Source organism: Setaria viridis, chromosome 9 (genome assembly GCF_005286985.2).
Source record: "Setaria viridis chromosome 9, Setaria_viridis_v4.0, whole genome shotgun sequence".
Classification (NCBI taxonomy): domain Eukaryota; kingdom Viridiplantae; phylum Streptophyta; class Magnoliopsida; order Poales; family Poaceae; genus Setaria; species Setaria viridis.
The window spans coordinates 9,483,073-9,496,776 of NC_048271.2; the positions used below are offsets into that span (position 1 = coordinate 9,483,073).

The following is a 13,704-nucleotide window of genomic DNA, read 5'->3' on the forward strand; positions in this document are numbered from 1 at the left end:
GACCCGGCCCCGTCCGCATTAACGCCGCTGCTGGCTGTGGCTGCGCCCGTTTTAATTCTCGTTTGGCCGTGCTTCCCTGGGCCCTGCCTCCATCTGATGAATGATCCCCATGACGAGGTGAGGTGAGGCCGGCCTCCACCCCCGCCCGTGACCATCCCGTCTCATCTTCGCCACGCGCCTTTATGAGTTCGCCACTGCGCCCGCTGGGTACGATGGGGGCGGCGTCTGCCTGCCTGCGTCGCCCGCCCGTCACGCTCCATCTCCTACTACGCGCGCCCGGGCCGGGGGGCTTGCTGTTTGATCGATCGATCACGCTGGCGTCCGTCAGTGGGGTTTTAATTTGGGACCGGTTTTTCGTGAAGGTGGCAGGGCGGGGGCAGTTCAACGGTCTGCGCCTGCAGAGGTGGTGCTGCTGCTGCTGCGTATTTAGTGCTGGTTGCGACTTGGGGAGTACTACGCCGCGGATCAATCACGTCAAACTTTCAAAATTTATTTCCTGCAAGCAAAATGGCGCCGTGCTGTGGTATCGCATCACGTTTCGTCATGATGAAACTCAAGACGCATTCCTGCTCTTGCCTCACCAATACCACCTGAGGCACCTATCATCTGGTCTCAAATACTACACGACGTCTAATTTAGTTACACTGCATTTTTAACCAATTAATTTATCCTAAACATCGTATAATTCATGGACGGAGTAGCACTATCAATTAAATGGGTCGGTGTAACTATTATGAATGCCAAATTAGCACACCTATTATCAGCCACACTACCCGCTGGTAAACACCGTGCATCGGGAGTGATACTAGCTCAAAATTTACCCTCTGGTAAACCTTATTAGGCTGCTTGGGACAATTTTCCGTACGAGCTTTTAGCATAATGAACTCCCTTCATTCTCCTGTGCTAGAATAATCTTCAGGTTACTGGGTGCCCATTGTTTACCGATCCCAAAGAAGATCTCGGGGGGGCGTGGGTCCCGCGTGATCCCCACGCGAACGCGCAACTGCTACTACTAGTAGGCGCGCTGTACGACCAGTTCGACACGGCTCCTCCCGTTCCCGGCGCCGCTCCGCTACGCGTACACGGGACGGCGACGATGAGAGTACTAGGCGGGCGGGGGGAGTAGGAGCAGCGAGTGGTGGCGTCGTAGGCTGGTCCATCCCCATCACACAGCGGGCGCCATCTGCCATCAATGCGGCCCTCCCCGGCCTACCCCGCTCGCATTCATTGCCCATCTTGTCCTCATGCCTTGCCTTTCCAACACCTTAATTAATGGCGCGCCCATACGTGCCCCCCGATGCCTCCAAACCCCGACCCGACCCGACCCGACCCTTTATCATTCCCCTCTCCTCCTCCTCACCCCTGCCCTGCTCGCCTCGCCGCCACACCACACCCTCCCTCCTCCAGAAGTAGAGGCAGAGCATCCTTCCTCCTCCCTCCCCTGCTCTCGTTCCACCCTGCTCCTCCTCGTCGTCTCTGCTGTTCACTTGCTCGTCTGAGCTGGGGTAGCTCCGTGTCCGTGGTGTTCAACAACAGCTGCGACGGCGTGATCGGTCGAGAGGCCTTGCCTTTTGCCCCCTGCTGCATGCTGCGGTAGCAGGAAGGAACAAGAAGAGGAGAGAAGATGGCGGCCGAGGCGGTGGGGTTCATGGCGCGGGGAGCCAACGGCGGCCGGCCGGCGGAGCTCGTCACCAGGGACTTCCTCGGCGGGTGCGCCGCCGCGGACGACGCCAGGGACGCCACCGCCGCGAGGCATGATGCAGTGGTAAGCTCCCCTGTTCTTCCTCGTTCCCCGTCCGTGCTCTCGGCGTCTTTTGCCTTTGGATGGCTCCGTTTGCGCAGATTGCCTTCTTTTGGCGTCGATTATGTGAGGAGCAAGCAAGAAATTTGAGCGAAAGGCAGCTGATCGGCTCTGGGTTTCTTGTGGCAAATTTCGTTGAAAGAGACCACTTGGACACGGAATAAAAATCCTATTTTTTCGCTTCTTTTGGTTCATGGTTTCCGATCGGAAGAGGTAGCGTGGAAAAGTCTAGTCCAAGGCCTTCGACACGCTTGCTTATCAGGATAAAGTTCCAAGTTCGATTTTAAAACTCGCTTGTTGTACAAGTCCAAATTGTTTGCCCCGTTGTGATTGGAGCCTGAATTTTACATGGAACAGTTGCTCCAATAGAATCTTAGAAAGCCCCCACTAAATTCTGCTCAATAACAAATGCTGACTACTGACATCAAACGAGAAGAATTCACAATCTATGTTTCCCGAAACACATGTTGCACTTGAAAACTTATATCTGTACTTGCACATGTTGCACTTTTATGTTCATTATTTTGCAGGAGTCGTTTAGAATAAGTACTAGCATCACTAGGTGCATTAGCTTAAGATTTGCATGCAACCATTTTATTTGTGCCTGCTGAGAATCAGTGGCGAACGTGCAGCTAAAGCTAACCTCTTGTCTCCCCGCGTGCAGCCCGGGAAGCTGTCCCTGCCGAAGCACGCGTGCCCGTCCACACCGAGGGACCTGAACCTGTTCCCGGTGGCCGCGGCGGCCACGAAGCCCTGCGCCGTGACGACGGCGCCGGCGCCCGCCCCGGCCCCCTCCTCCGCCGCCTGCGGCGGCGCCACCACGACGTACCACAGCGTGTGCACGATCGAGAAGGTGAAGACGGCCCTGGAGCGGTTCGAGCGCGGGAGGCACCAGCACCAGCATCCGCAGCAGCAGCAGCACAGCGGCGCCGGCGCGTCCCCGTCGTCGTCGTCGGTGACGACGTCCTCCGTGAAGCGCCGGGGCGGCGGCGGCGATAGCAGCGGCGGCGCCGTGGAGCAGGGCGACGGCTGCGACTCCCCGTCCGGCGGCGGCGGCGGCGGGATGGTGGCGGCGGCGTGCCCCAGGTGCTTCCTGTACGTGCTCATCTCCCGGAGCGACCCGCGGTGCCCCCGGTGCGAGTCCCACGTGCCAGCGCCGGCGGCGCCCGCCGCGAGCAAGAAGCCGCGGATCGACCTCAACGTCGGCTTCCTCGGCACCTAGCCCCCGTAGCCCTTACATAGGTCGATGATCGGACGCCATCCTCCTACGAAGTACGTCGTAAAGTTAGCCTCGGTGTTAATCGACCCGTATAATGCCGCGATGATCCAAGGACCTGGTGGTGGGGTACAGCTAGTACAGGGGAGGCGCCTCTTTTTTGGCTCCCAGTCCGTTTCTTCTCCCGGAAATGCATCCGCGCCCCCCCTCCCGATTCTGTTTTAGGGAATTTATGGCCGATAGAACATGAATGGTGATACTCCTGTTCCTGTAGAAGCAATCAATCCTACCACAATTGATCAGAGCTACTCCTGCTGCTTGTTGCAATTTGCGAGTTTGAAGGGTTGGCGTCGCCGTCCGATCCACGGGCGCGCGCATTGATTGCGCAGGCACCGCGTAGCCGTGTCGTCGGCTCGTCGGTCGCGGCAGCGGGGCGCAATGATATGGTCGGTGCTCGGCTTTGCTGCCGCCTTTTAATGCCGGACGGGGAGTTGACGCCGCGGCCGCAGCTGCAGCCGCCTTGCCCTTGATGAGAGGGCTCGTCATCGTCGGAGGCTACGATCCGACCTTGTGAGCGGCGTGAATGCGATCCGTTCTCAGCTTGAGCAGCTGTTAATTGCGCAGCAGCGTGCGCAGGCTGCACGCGTGAACCAAATCAGCACGAAACGTACTGGAGTTACCGTTTGCTCGCGCCGTACGGCCCGGCCCGGGCATATCCCCCCGTGCTTGCCATCAATGTACCTGCGGCCTCGCTTGATTGCGCCATCTTTACGGCGTTCGTGCGCCCGGCTCGGTTCTGGTTCATACCTGAACGCACGCACTCAGCGTCCCGGGACGGAGATGGTCGTGTTTGCCTGCGTAGCTGCAGGTTTGGCTTGGTTGGGAACTGGCACAGGCGTTTTCAGCTCCAGGCGCCCAGGCTGATGGGATCCATGGTCTGGGCGTAAAACGTTTGCCGAAATGCGTGCACGAGACTTTGCGACGTGACGTGAGTTTGCCGCGACAACATACTCGTATTATTCCACCATCGTGCCGCAAGATTCATCCTTTGGTCCCCCCGGGCGCTTTTAAGGCTTTTAGGCGCTGGCCCGATTCGCGCGTGAGTTGTTGGCGGCCCAAATTGCTGCAGCCGCCACCGGGATTCGCCACACGGCCAGACGCATGCGCGCGGGCCTAGCAGCAAAAGGCCGTGCAGCAGAAGGCCAGCCCAATTATGTTACAAATGCGACCGTACGGGAACCGTTTCGAATCGACTGGGGTTCGAATCAGAGGTGGTACGTAACAGAATTTCAAATAGGTTTATCATATCCATGTTATCTTGAAGCCTACCTAGATAATGCAATTCGATACAAGGCCCAGGGGAATTTATGTTGGCACAAGCACAACCATTGTGTTTGAACAATCGATTTGTCTGCATCGATCTCTAGGGACTCGCTGTTCAGTTTCCGCGCAAAGTAACACCGGGGCCGTCGGAAGAACGAGGTTATTACAACTGATCGAAGGAAGGACGAAGAATCTAAACAGAGGCTACAACTTGTTGAAGAGGATGCAGCACGTGAGGTTCAACTACTGGGTCAAAAAGGGATGCCACAAACGACGGCGGAGCGCGAGGTTGATGGCTGCCGCTGGCCCAAGGTTGGGAAAACATTCCTCTTCTGGCTAATCTTTCTCCAAGCGAGTATACCAACTTGCACTGGATGGAAAAGTCTATTGACTTGAAAAACGTTTCACCTTTTTCGTATTAGTAGTTGAAGACCTTGTGCCACTGTAATGAGCCAAGACTTTGCAACAATGAAGAAAAGGACAGATCTGTATGTGGGATTCACGGCAACCGGATCCATCATCCTAGAATCACAGTGGCCGGGGAGGCCTGGAAATGTGATTTGAATTTCCTGGGACACTGATTCCTGCAAAGTGGGTGCAATGCTTCCGAAAACGAAGAGAGATTTTCTACAAAGGAAGCTCTAAATTTCTTTTTCTGAGAAATGGTTTGATGGTCATATATACGGATTGATAGGTAATACCACACGGGGAGAGATGACGCAGCTAGCAACAGAGATAGGGGTCTCAACTCTCAACAGATGTTTGTTGTTGAAACTAAAAAAAATGATATTTGTTTGTTACTGCTAATATAAGTAGCACGTGGGTAAGGTAAGGCCCTCTCAACGGGCAGCACTACAGTCTCGGAGATTTCAAAAGTATCTCTAGCATGGTAGCAGCCGGAGGAGACCTGCAGCGTCAACACTCAACAGGCTGATGCCACCGTAGAAATTCATATCCCAGCAACGAAGCAAGGTCGAATGAAAATAGTAAAAAAAATTGTATTCACAGGAAAGAAGCAGCATCATTGAAACGAGCGTGCCGTCCACAATAAGTTAATTAATTAACACCTGGGCAAAGAATTCTAAAGTATGTTGAACCAAACTCTATCTCGCTTGATAGAAAAACCAAGGTTGAGGCTATCTTGTTTCTGAAAAGGTAGAGAATTCTAGAAGTATAGGCTTCCTACTTCCAAGTAACGGTGCAGAGCATTTCAGTAACAGATAGCAGAAAGCTCTGAAAACGACCTGATTTGTTATCGGCAAAATGGACCAAATCCGAGTACTCCACGAAACAGAGAGTCACACAGTCTTTCTATATGTCTCGTATGCCTAGTTGATCTAGGTTTATACAATTCACTGTGACTGATAAAAAAGAATTGGTATTTGCTCAATGATATGTGCGCTGCCACTTCTAAACTTGAATCTGCACTTTAGACATTTGATTTCTACTCATTGATTAATTTGTTTGATGGCACTCAATTCTCCTGGGTGTTCTAACTAAAAAACAACAGTATTACCGTAACGAGAATAAAGTGGCGTATCAACGTTTGAAAATAAGCGCGAGCCTTTCAAACAAAAAAAAAACACATCTGTAAGCCATCATCGTATATTCATCAAAGAATTTGATCGATCTAGCAAAAGTACAAACTAATCATCTATCTGGGCACAGATAAAATAAGTCAATGTACAGTACAGGGTACAGCTAGCTCGCCGGCCGCAAGGGGCGGGGATCCCCAGCGTTTTCAGGCCGAGCTGGTCCCTCATCTATCTGTGCATGGCGCCGTCGAGGACCCGGCGGAAGTGCCCCGCGTCGCAGGGCACCCGCAGCACGCCCGGCTGGCCGTAGCCGTACCGCTGCGCCGCCATGTCCAGCAGCTCCGCGACCGAAGGGTCGCTGAGCAGCCTCACCGGCACCAGCACGCGCTCGCCTTCCCCCTCGCCGCCGGCGACCATGGGGACGTGCCCCCTGGGGACCTTCTCCTCCTCGTCGGCGCCGGCACCGGCACCCCGGGCGGGCGACTCGCCGCCGCCGCTCATCCTCTTCCACACCATGGTGCTGCAGAGAGAGAGAGAGAGAGAGAGAGAGAGAGAGAGAGAGAGAGAGCTCCGTGCGAGTGGTTCAGTGCGATCCGTTCATGGGCACACTGGGTCGTCGGCTGCGGAGAATAGCGAGAGGTGGCGGGATTTATATAGGGGGAGCAGGCGTGTCTGCGTGAGTGACACGACGAGGGAACGGAGGTGGAGTTCGCGCCCGTCCACGTGCGGTCTCTGTCCAGATTGGATGGTTTTGGCGGGCGCGGGAAGACTATGGTTTGAGCAAGTGCGAGGAGCCGGGGTGACGCCTCGCACCTTCCCGGCACAATCCTTGGAGACTAGGTGCCCAACTTCCAGCCACGGATTACATCCTTCTTCCATGGAAAAAGTTGCATACACACCAAGATATATCGAACTCAGCGTGTATGGAATCTGGATCGATCGAATCAAAAAACGTGCCGGTGAATTACGGCCAGAGGCACGTACTGCACGCGCCGCCCCAGGACAAGTCATAAGAACCGTACGTGTGCTGTGTTCATGTGTTGCCCGTGATCGCGCTATGGATCGGAGCTGTGTGGATTTCGAGTTTCTAGAGTTTTTTTTTGGAGAAAGAGGTTCTAGAGATTTGATCATGTGAGCGTGAGACCTGTGGAGGTTTTTGAAGCATGATGAGATGACCAAATATGGCATGGCAATTTAAGCATGTTGAACACGTGATGCACGGGAGGAACGTGCTCGGTTTAGTTATCCGAGCGACTTTTGTAAATCGGTTATACCAGCATAACTGATGTTTTTGGAAAAGTTAATTTGGGTCAAGTTCTTTTTAGGGCAATTTGGGTCAAGTTCCAAGTCTATAAAAGGTACATGTTTAGCTCATGGAAAGGCGCTAGTCTGTTTTTCCCCCTTCATAGCCGGTGCCTGGTGGTCATGTAAAGGCAAAATGAAGGGAAAGCAGCTATCGGCTTGTCATTGAATATTATTCACTGCTAATCTCTCCGTTCCAAATTATAAATTGTTTTAGCATTTATAGATTTATAGATTTTACTATGCACCTAGATAGATACTATGTCTAGGTATGTCTAGGTACATAGTAAAATTTATGAATAATTTACGACGGATGAAGTAAGTAACAGAACACGTTCATTTTTGACGCAGCATTATACATAACGCTTTCAAAAATACAACAATCAACTAAGTGAGGGCAAGAGTGTACGAATACGATGCTGTTATAATTAAGAAAACCATGCTTCTTTATCCAAATGTGTACATCAAAGTCCTAGCGGCAAGATTAAAGTGACGATGTATGATTGAATTACATGTACACTTAAGCCTAAGTAATACATGTACACTTAGGCCTAAGTAATACGTAAACTACTACTTCCTCCCTCCTAAATTGTAGGTCATTTTAGCTTTTCTAGATTTATAACTTTTACTGTACATCTGAACATAGCTGCATAGCAAAATCTATAAATTTTAAAAAGCTAAAACGACAGGAGTACTTATTAATTGATAATCCAAACACCATGTATGCTCTATGATGACGCATTCTTAAATTGCTGCATAGTAAACACCGTATAATACCACTATGCCAGGATGCCAGAAAACCCATGTGCACGTAATTCCAATGGCTGCTGCTGATTAGTCCATGACAGGAACTGTCGTCGCTTGACCTTGACTCACATTCATGTACAATGATGATGTGATGATGGGAGCTCAAGCGCACACGCCGGACGGCCGTGCCGGGCCCACTTGCAGTGGTTGACGAACCAGAACGGGGTAGCGTCCAAAAGCTCACGGTCAAGATCGCACGACGCCGCACGGTATGGCCCGTCTACACTGTTCACCTCAATTCGCAGCAGCCAACTCGCAGACGTGATTGACTTTTTTAAGAACGGCGTGCATGATTTTTATCTAGAAAAAGGTGCGATTTCGGATTTCCTAAAAAGTAAGTAGGCAAAGAGAAAATAAAAACAGAACAGGATCTGTATTAGGAAATTAATATGGGAAAAACAGTGTTGGGTAAATATTTAAATTTTACCCTATGGATACCCAGGATAAGCTCCTCACGAAATCATTTTTTTTCTTGCACTTTCAACGGTTAAGGAAATGCAGTTTTTTAACGTAAAATAATTTTTCAAGGTCTAACTTGAGGAGGAGCTAGAGAATAATATTTGTTGGACCTTGGCGTGGGACATTTTCTTTACATACCTCTAGAGAATCTACCAAATCTTGGATGCGGCATTGACTGGATCATTGACGTGCAATGGTATCACGAACATTGCCCTTTTTTAAGTGATGCGACAGGGATTATCCCTTTATTATTTCCACATCTCCGGTCTTTGTTGCCCATAAGACCTAGGCAATTAAGGTGGAAACTACGGGCACATTTTGATTTCTTGAAGAGGATTGCCTCATCTGGCTAGGTAAGGAGAGGGGACTTCGATCTGTATTTGGATTTGTTGCAGGTTGTCCAGATCAGGACTCGGTAGGAAGCTTTTGAAGGGATCGAAGACTCTAAAGTTTGAGCAACTGGGACGGCGAGCGCGCCTTCGCGGCGGGTGGGGGATTCATGGCGGTTTGGCGAATCTTTTGACTGGCCGATGGGACTTTTTGAGCCGGGTCATGTGTGCGATTCCAAAATATTGACCTGAGCAGCTGATGGTTCGTCAATCCCTGGAAAAAGGACATTGTGGATTAGGTTCGTTGCATAGTTGAACGTGGTTGAATAACGAACCGCTCTCTGCACGGATCGGGAACGTAGAGGGGGAAGTGGGGAGCGTAGTTTAATTAGTTCAACTTGTTTGTGACGCCTCCCACCCCATGGCCATTTGGGTTGGGGAACATGTGCTGCATGGCGCAAATTTGACTGCAATACAGGGCCGCAATTGGATTGGACACTGGAATAAGATAGACACACCTATCTAATCCGTTGCCGTATGCCTTACCAAAGCCTAACGTTGAATTATAAAATAACAGACTCCCATGCATGCCGGCCGAATGCAAGAAATGTCCACTCCATGAGGTCGTAATTAAGATTAGTTTGCCAAGCACCGGCTAGGTTGGCACACGTACGTGCCCCGTGGTAATGTGGCTGCATATGGCTCAAGCTTTACAAACCAAACACCAACATTTCATTTGTGTTTTCCTTGTAGAAATCTAATCTACTATCTTAATACAATAGTGTTAAAAGAAGCCACCACGTTTGTCAAGAAAATCTAGAAATTACTACATTAATCTAAAAAAGAGAAGAATATACGTCGTCAGATTTTATAATGATCTAATGCTCTAGATTAATCCAAAAGGTACCACATTAATCTAAAAAAGAGAAGAATATACACCCTTGGATTTTATGATGATCTAATGGTCTAGATTAATCCAAAAAAAATCATGTCAAATACTAATATACGCCGTTGGATTTTGCGATGATCTAATGGTCTAGATTAATCCAAAAAGTTCATGTCAAATACTAGTGTATATATATAAATTCAGAATTTAAAAACAAGAAAATTAGCATTTGACATCCATTGATTACGATAGATACAAAAAGATAAATTTGGAATAGAAGAAACGAGAGAGATGCAACTCCATTATTAGCACATTGATTCGAAGGCATCTAAACGTGACAATTTAGGAAGTTGTACTTTATATGGTAATTTGCATATATTATATTCAAATACAACTCCACTTTCAATTTAGTAACCGAGGAGAGTAGGAAGGTCGGAATTATATTTGTCGGAGTTTTAGTGGTAGAGAGAGGGAAGGAGGAGGAACCGTGCAACAACTTCCTGAAATTGGGCCTACACTTCGCTACTAGCGACCTACACGATGATGGAGGCCAAAAAAGAAAGAACGCCACCTCCTCTGTGATACCAACGGATAGGATCAACCCGACATAGCGGCAAAGAACGTGGCAAGTACGGGTCAGCATCGTTGCACCCGCTGCATGTGATTAGGAGATAATAATAGCGCAATAGTGCGACGATGGCTTCCTAAGCTATTCGAACCACCTTGATCGAAGAAGAGCCGAGGCAGGGCAATGGCATCAACGACGAACGGTGGAGGGGGGAAACACGATGCAGGAATAAAAGGCATTTAGATATGGACAAACGGTGATTACTTGCTCTCTATGGCCAAGCAGCACAATGTCCCAATGCCAGCAATTTATCATGTCTATCTCGAATACAATTAATGCATATGTAAATTCGTCACTGGAAAATAAAAAAATTACGGTTAATTTCCAAACAAGTTGAAAAGCAAAATAAATATTTCGTGCTAAATATAATTAATAAATAACTAATTTAGGGATTAGGATAACAAAAAGTACAAAGTTTGTGTCTATCTGTAATTCTATCTATTATATCATTACTTAATAATTTTAATATAGTAGTATTAGAAAAACTCACGGTATCCACAACGTTGATTGGTGAAAAAAGATAATAATATACAACTACTATCTCAGTCCCAAAATATAGCGACTTTTAGATATGTTCTAAGTCAAATATTTTTAACTTTTAACTTTAACCAGCAATAATTTATTTCAAATAGGAAAGGTTATAGATTATGATAGTTGAATTCGTGTTGAATCTGTTAACATCATTTTTTGTGTTGTCAATTTTTATGATTTTTTTCTATTTATAGTCAGTTCAAAATAGTTGACTTAGGACAAATGTAAACGTAACTATATTCTGGAACGTAGGGAGTAGACTTTAGTAGACCTATGTTATAACGGTTGATTGCGTGTAATCTAAAATAATTGATTAAACTAACCTTCTATGGACTCTGCAATCCAACCTTGATAAGGTTTGGCATATGGGATGAAAATAAAAGTTAAAAAACATGTTTAAGAACAACTATGTTCTCAAATTGAGAAAAAGATCCATATAACTCATCTGATTTTAAGCCTGTGTAGCTTTGCAATGAGACCAAACTCGACTACCCAATGTACTTCCATTAGTGGCTCATAGCTACGGGAAAAAGAGCAATGCCTATAAGACACTGCAAGTGCGACACCAACATGAGAAGCAGCCAGCTCAATTGACATATGCCCACGCTGAGAAGCACAACAACTTCATTGGCCTGGATGGCTTCCATCCGTGCAACATGAGATATTTGGTTGAGAGAAAATAATATTTATAGAAGATTATTTTGGGGAGAGAGAGAGAGAGAGAGAGAGAGAGAGAGAGAGAGAGAGAGAGATTGCATATGCAATTGTAAACCGTCATGCTACTGTCGTTTTCTGGCACCACTGACCAGTGGGGCTAGCAGTTGGAGCTAGACTAATGAGAGAAAACCAGCACCCACCTCATGGCCTTTTGTCCATCAAAACTCACCGGGTAACTATAGTCGTTGTTGGTGATTTGGGGGCAATTTAAGACCGAGTACCGTTAGGAAGCAGATAGGTCGCTGATTGGATGGATCATCAGTTGATTTCACCAGTAGAGTAATCAAGATGTGGTAGTGGAGCAACTTGAGGGAGTAGATTACGGCCCACGAGATCTTGCAGCACCAGCCAGTGAACGTAGTGTGTGCGGGCGAAGATGGCATATGAGGAGAAGTAGTCCAATCCATATAGTGGCATTTATGCATGGTGGTAATTCAAAGGTTGGAGAAGAACATAGAGGGCAGCAGGGGTGAAACAACCGGCAGCCACTAGGCTTGGAGGCATCCTTGCATAGAGGCATGCTAGAATATGGCAATCCGATGGCGTTGTCGAGATGGAACACTGGAGAGTGGTAGTGTGCAACATGCACGGACACTAAAGTGAGATAGACAATCAATGGATGCCTCAATTCATTAAGAAGTGGCTTGGAAGCGTCAATGTTGAAATTGTCATCTATTCGGTGAAAAAGTGCTCCAATACCAAATTACTGAGTAAATCTTGCATGGGAAAAAGAGGAAAATTAATTACTTGCTACCCACTATGACAATGAGAATGCAAATTAAGCTTGATCACGGAACCACGAATGCAGGTCACAAAGAAGCTTGACGATGCAAGCATTCAACGATATGAGGCATGCAATTCACAAAGAAGGTTGGTGCCGTAAGCATACTCCAATATGACACATGGTTCTGCCTTCGTACGAGTAACCGACAAGGTGACAAGACTATGAAATTACGTTCTAAATAAATTTGTAAATACAAGTAAAAAAACAACAGACTTATGATTCAATTGTATATGTGTGAATTTAGCTTGTATAGCTCTTAGTTAAAAATATTAGATTCGAGTTGTTTACATAGAACTGGTGTTGTACATATGTCACTTTTTATAACTTCAATTATTGTTGGAAGAGACGGAAGAAATTGAAGTAAAATCTAAAATAAGTAGTATTAAATCTAGCGGTGCTATTTGTGCGGGCCACCTAGTTTGAATGACTTGCGCTGCAGAGACCTCGTGATGATTCAGATGTCAAGCGGGGAAAAAAGATCATTCTTTTAAGATTTTCATCGTCTCCAACGTACATTTCATGACATGAGTACATGACCCGGGGGGGGGGGGGGGGGGGGGGGGGGGGGAGCAGTGCTGGTGCTCGAGAAGTTTAGCGCGCTAGCCGGCTTCGCAGAAGAAGGCAGGAGCGTCCCAAGAAAGAATCAGAGAGGCCCACGGCGGCGGCCACGACGCGACGGCTGATGGCTTAGCTCAGGACTCCACACGAGCGACAGACGGAATCAAACAGTGCAGCGAGATACCTGCGGCGCCATCTCCTGACAAAACCATACTATATTCTCTTCGGGCGGCTACAGATTGGTCCCTATCATCTGATCGGGATCGTATGACTGCTCCTCAGTCCTGGACCTCGACGTTCGCGACGAACGTGGCAGAGAGGCTGGCCGCTGGCTGGGGCCGTCGAACGCGCACCGCAGCTAGCAGACTCGAGAGCGCCGGCCCATCCCCAACTTGTTACGGTACTACCTGTTGGACCGCCGCAGCAGAGATGATTATTATCCCAGGTGGTGGAGGCCTCGGCCCGTAAAAACATTGCTCCAGTTGAAACTTAAAAAGTCCGGTGGGCTGCCGCTTCCTATTTCCAAGCTCGTTTGCGGCCCCGTGTGGCCGGGAACTTCCGGTTGTGCCACCGTTGAGTCAAAAATGGAATTCTTCCTCGTTGAGTCGCGTCCAGCCGCCGGCGGCGTATCTTATAATAGCAAGCCGTAAGACAAGCCATGTGCATGAGTAATTGTAAATCTGAAAGGAAATACAGGGTTGAATTAACGAGTAAACCCAGCCTTACTGGATGATAAGACGCCACATAAAGATCTTGGCATCCTCATCCGCTCGCGCGGAGGCAGCCAGCCACCAGATTCCGTACTCAACCGAACCAGAAGCAGCCAAC

The 13,704-nt window shown here is 48.5% G+C and overlaps 2 protein-coding genes across 2 annotated transcripts; one reads left to right on the forward strand and one right to left on the reverse strand.

The window, feature by feature from the left end:
* Positions 1-1,276: 1,276 nt before the first annotated feature.
* LOC117835098 (uncharacterized) lies at positions 1,277-3,325 on the forward strand. The gene is made up of 2 exons (XM_034714461.2): positions 1,277-1,765; positions 2,466-3,325. Exons 1-2 carry the CDS (start codon positions 1,625-1,627, stop codon positions 3,021-3,023), a joined length of 699 nt encoding a protein of 232 aa, XP_034570352.1. The 5' UTR covers positions 1,277-1,624; the 3' UTR covers positions 3,024-3,325.
* Positions 3,326-5,927: 2,602 nt separating this feature from the next.
* On the reverse strand, positions 5,928-6,515 carry LOC117840696 (auxin-responsive protein SAUR71). Its single transcript, XM_034721215.2, has one exon. The coding sequence runs from the start codon at positions 6,389-6,391 to the stop codon at positions 6,104-6,106; it is 288 nt and encodes a 95-aa protein (XP_034577106.1). The 5' UTR covers positions 6,392-6,515; the 3' UTR covers positions 5,928-6,103.
* Positions 6,516-13,704: the final 7,189 nt, after the last annotated feature.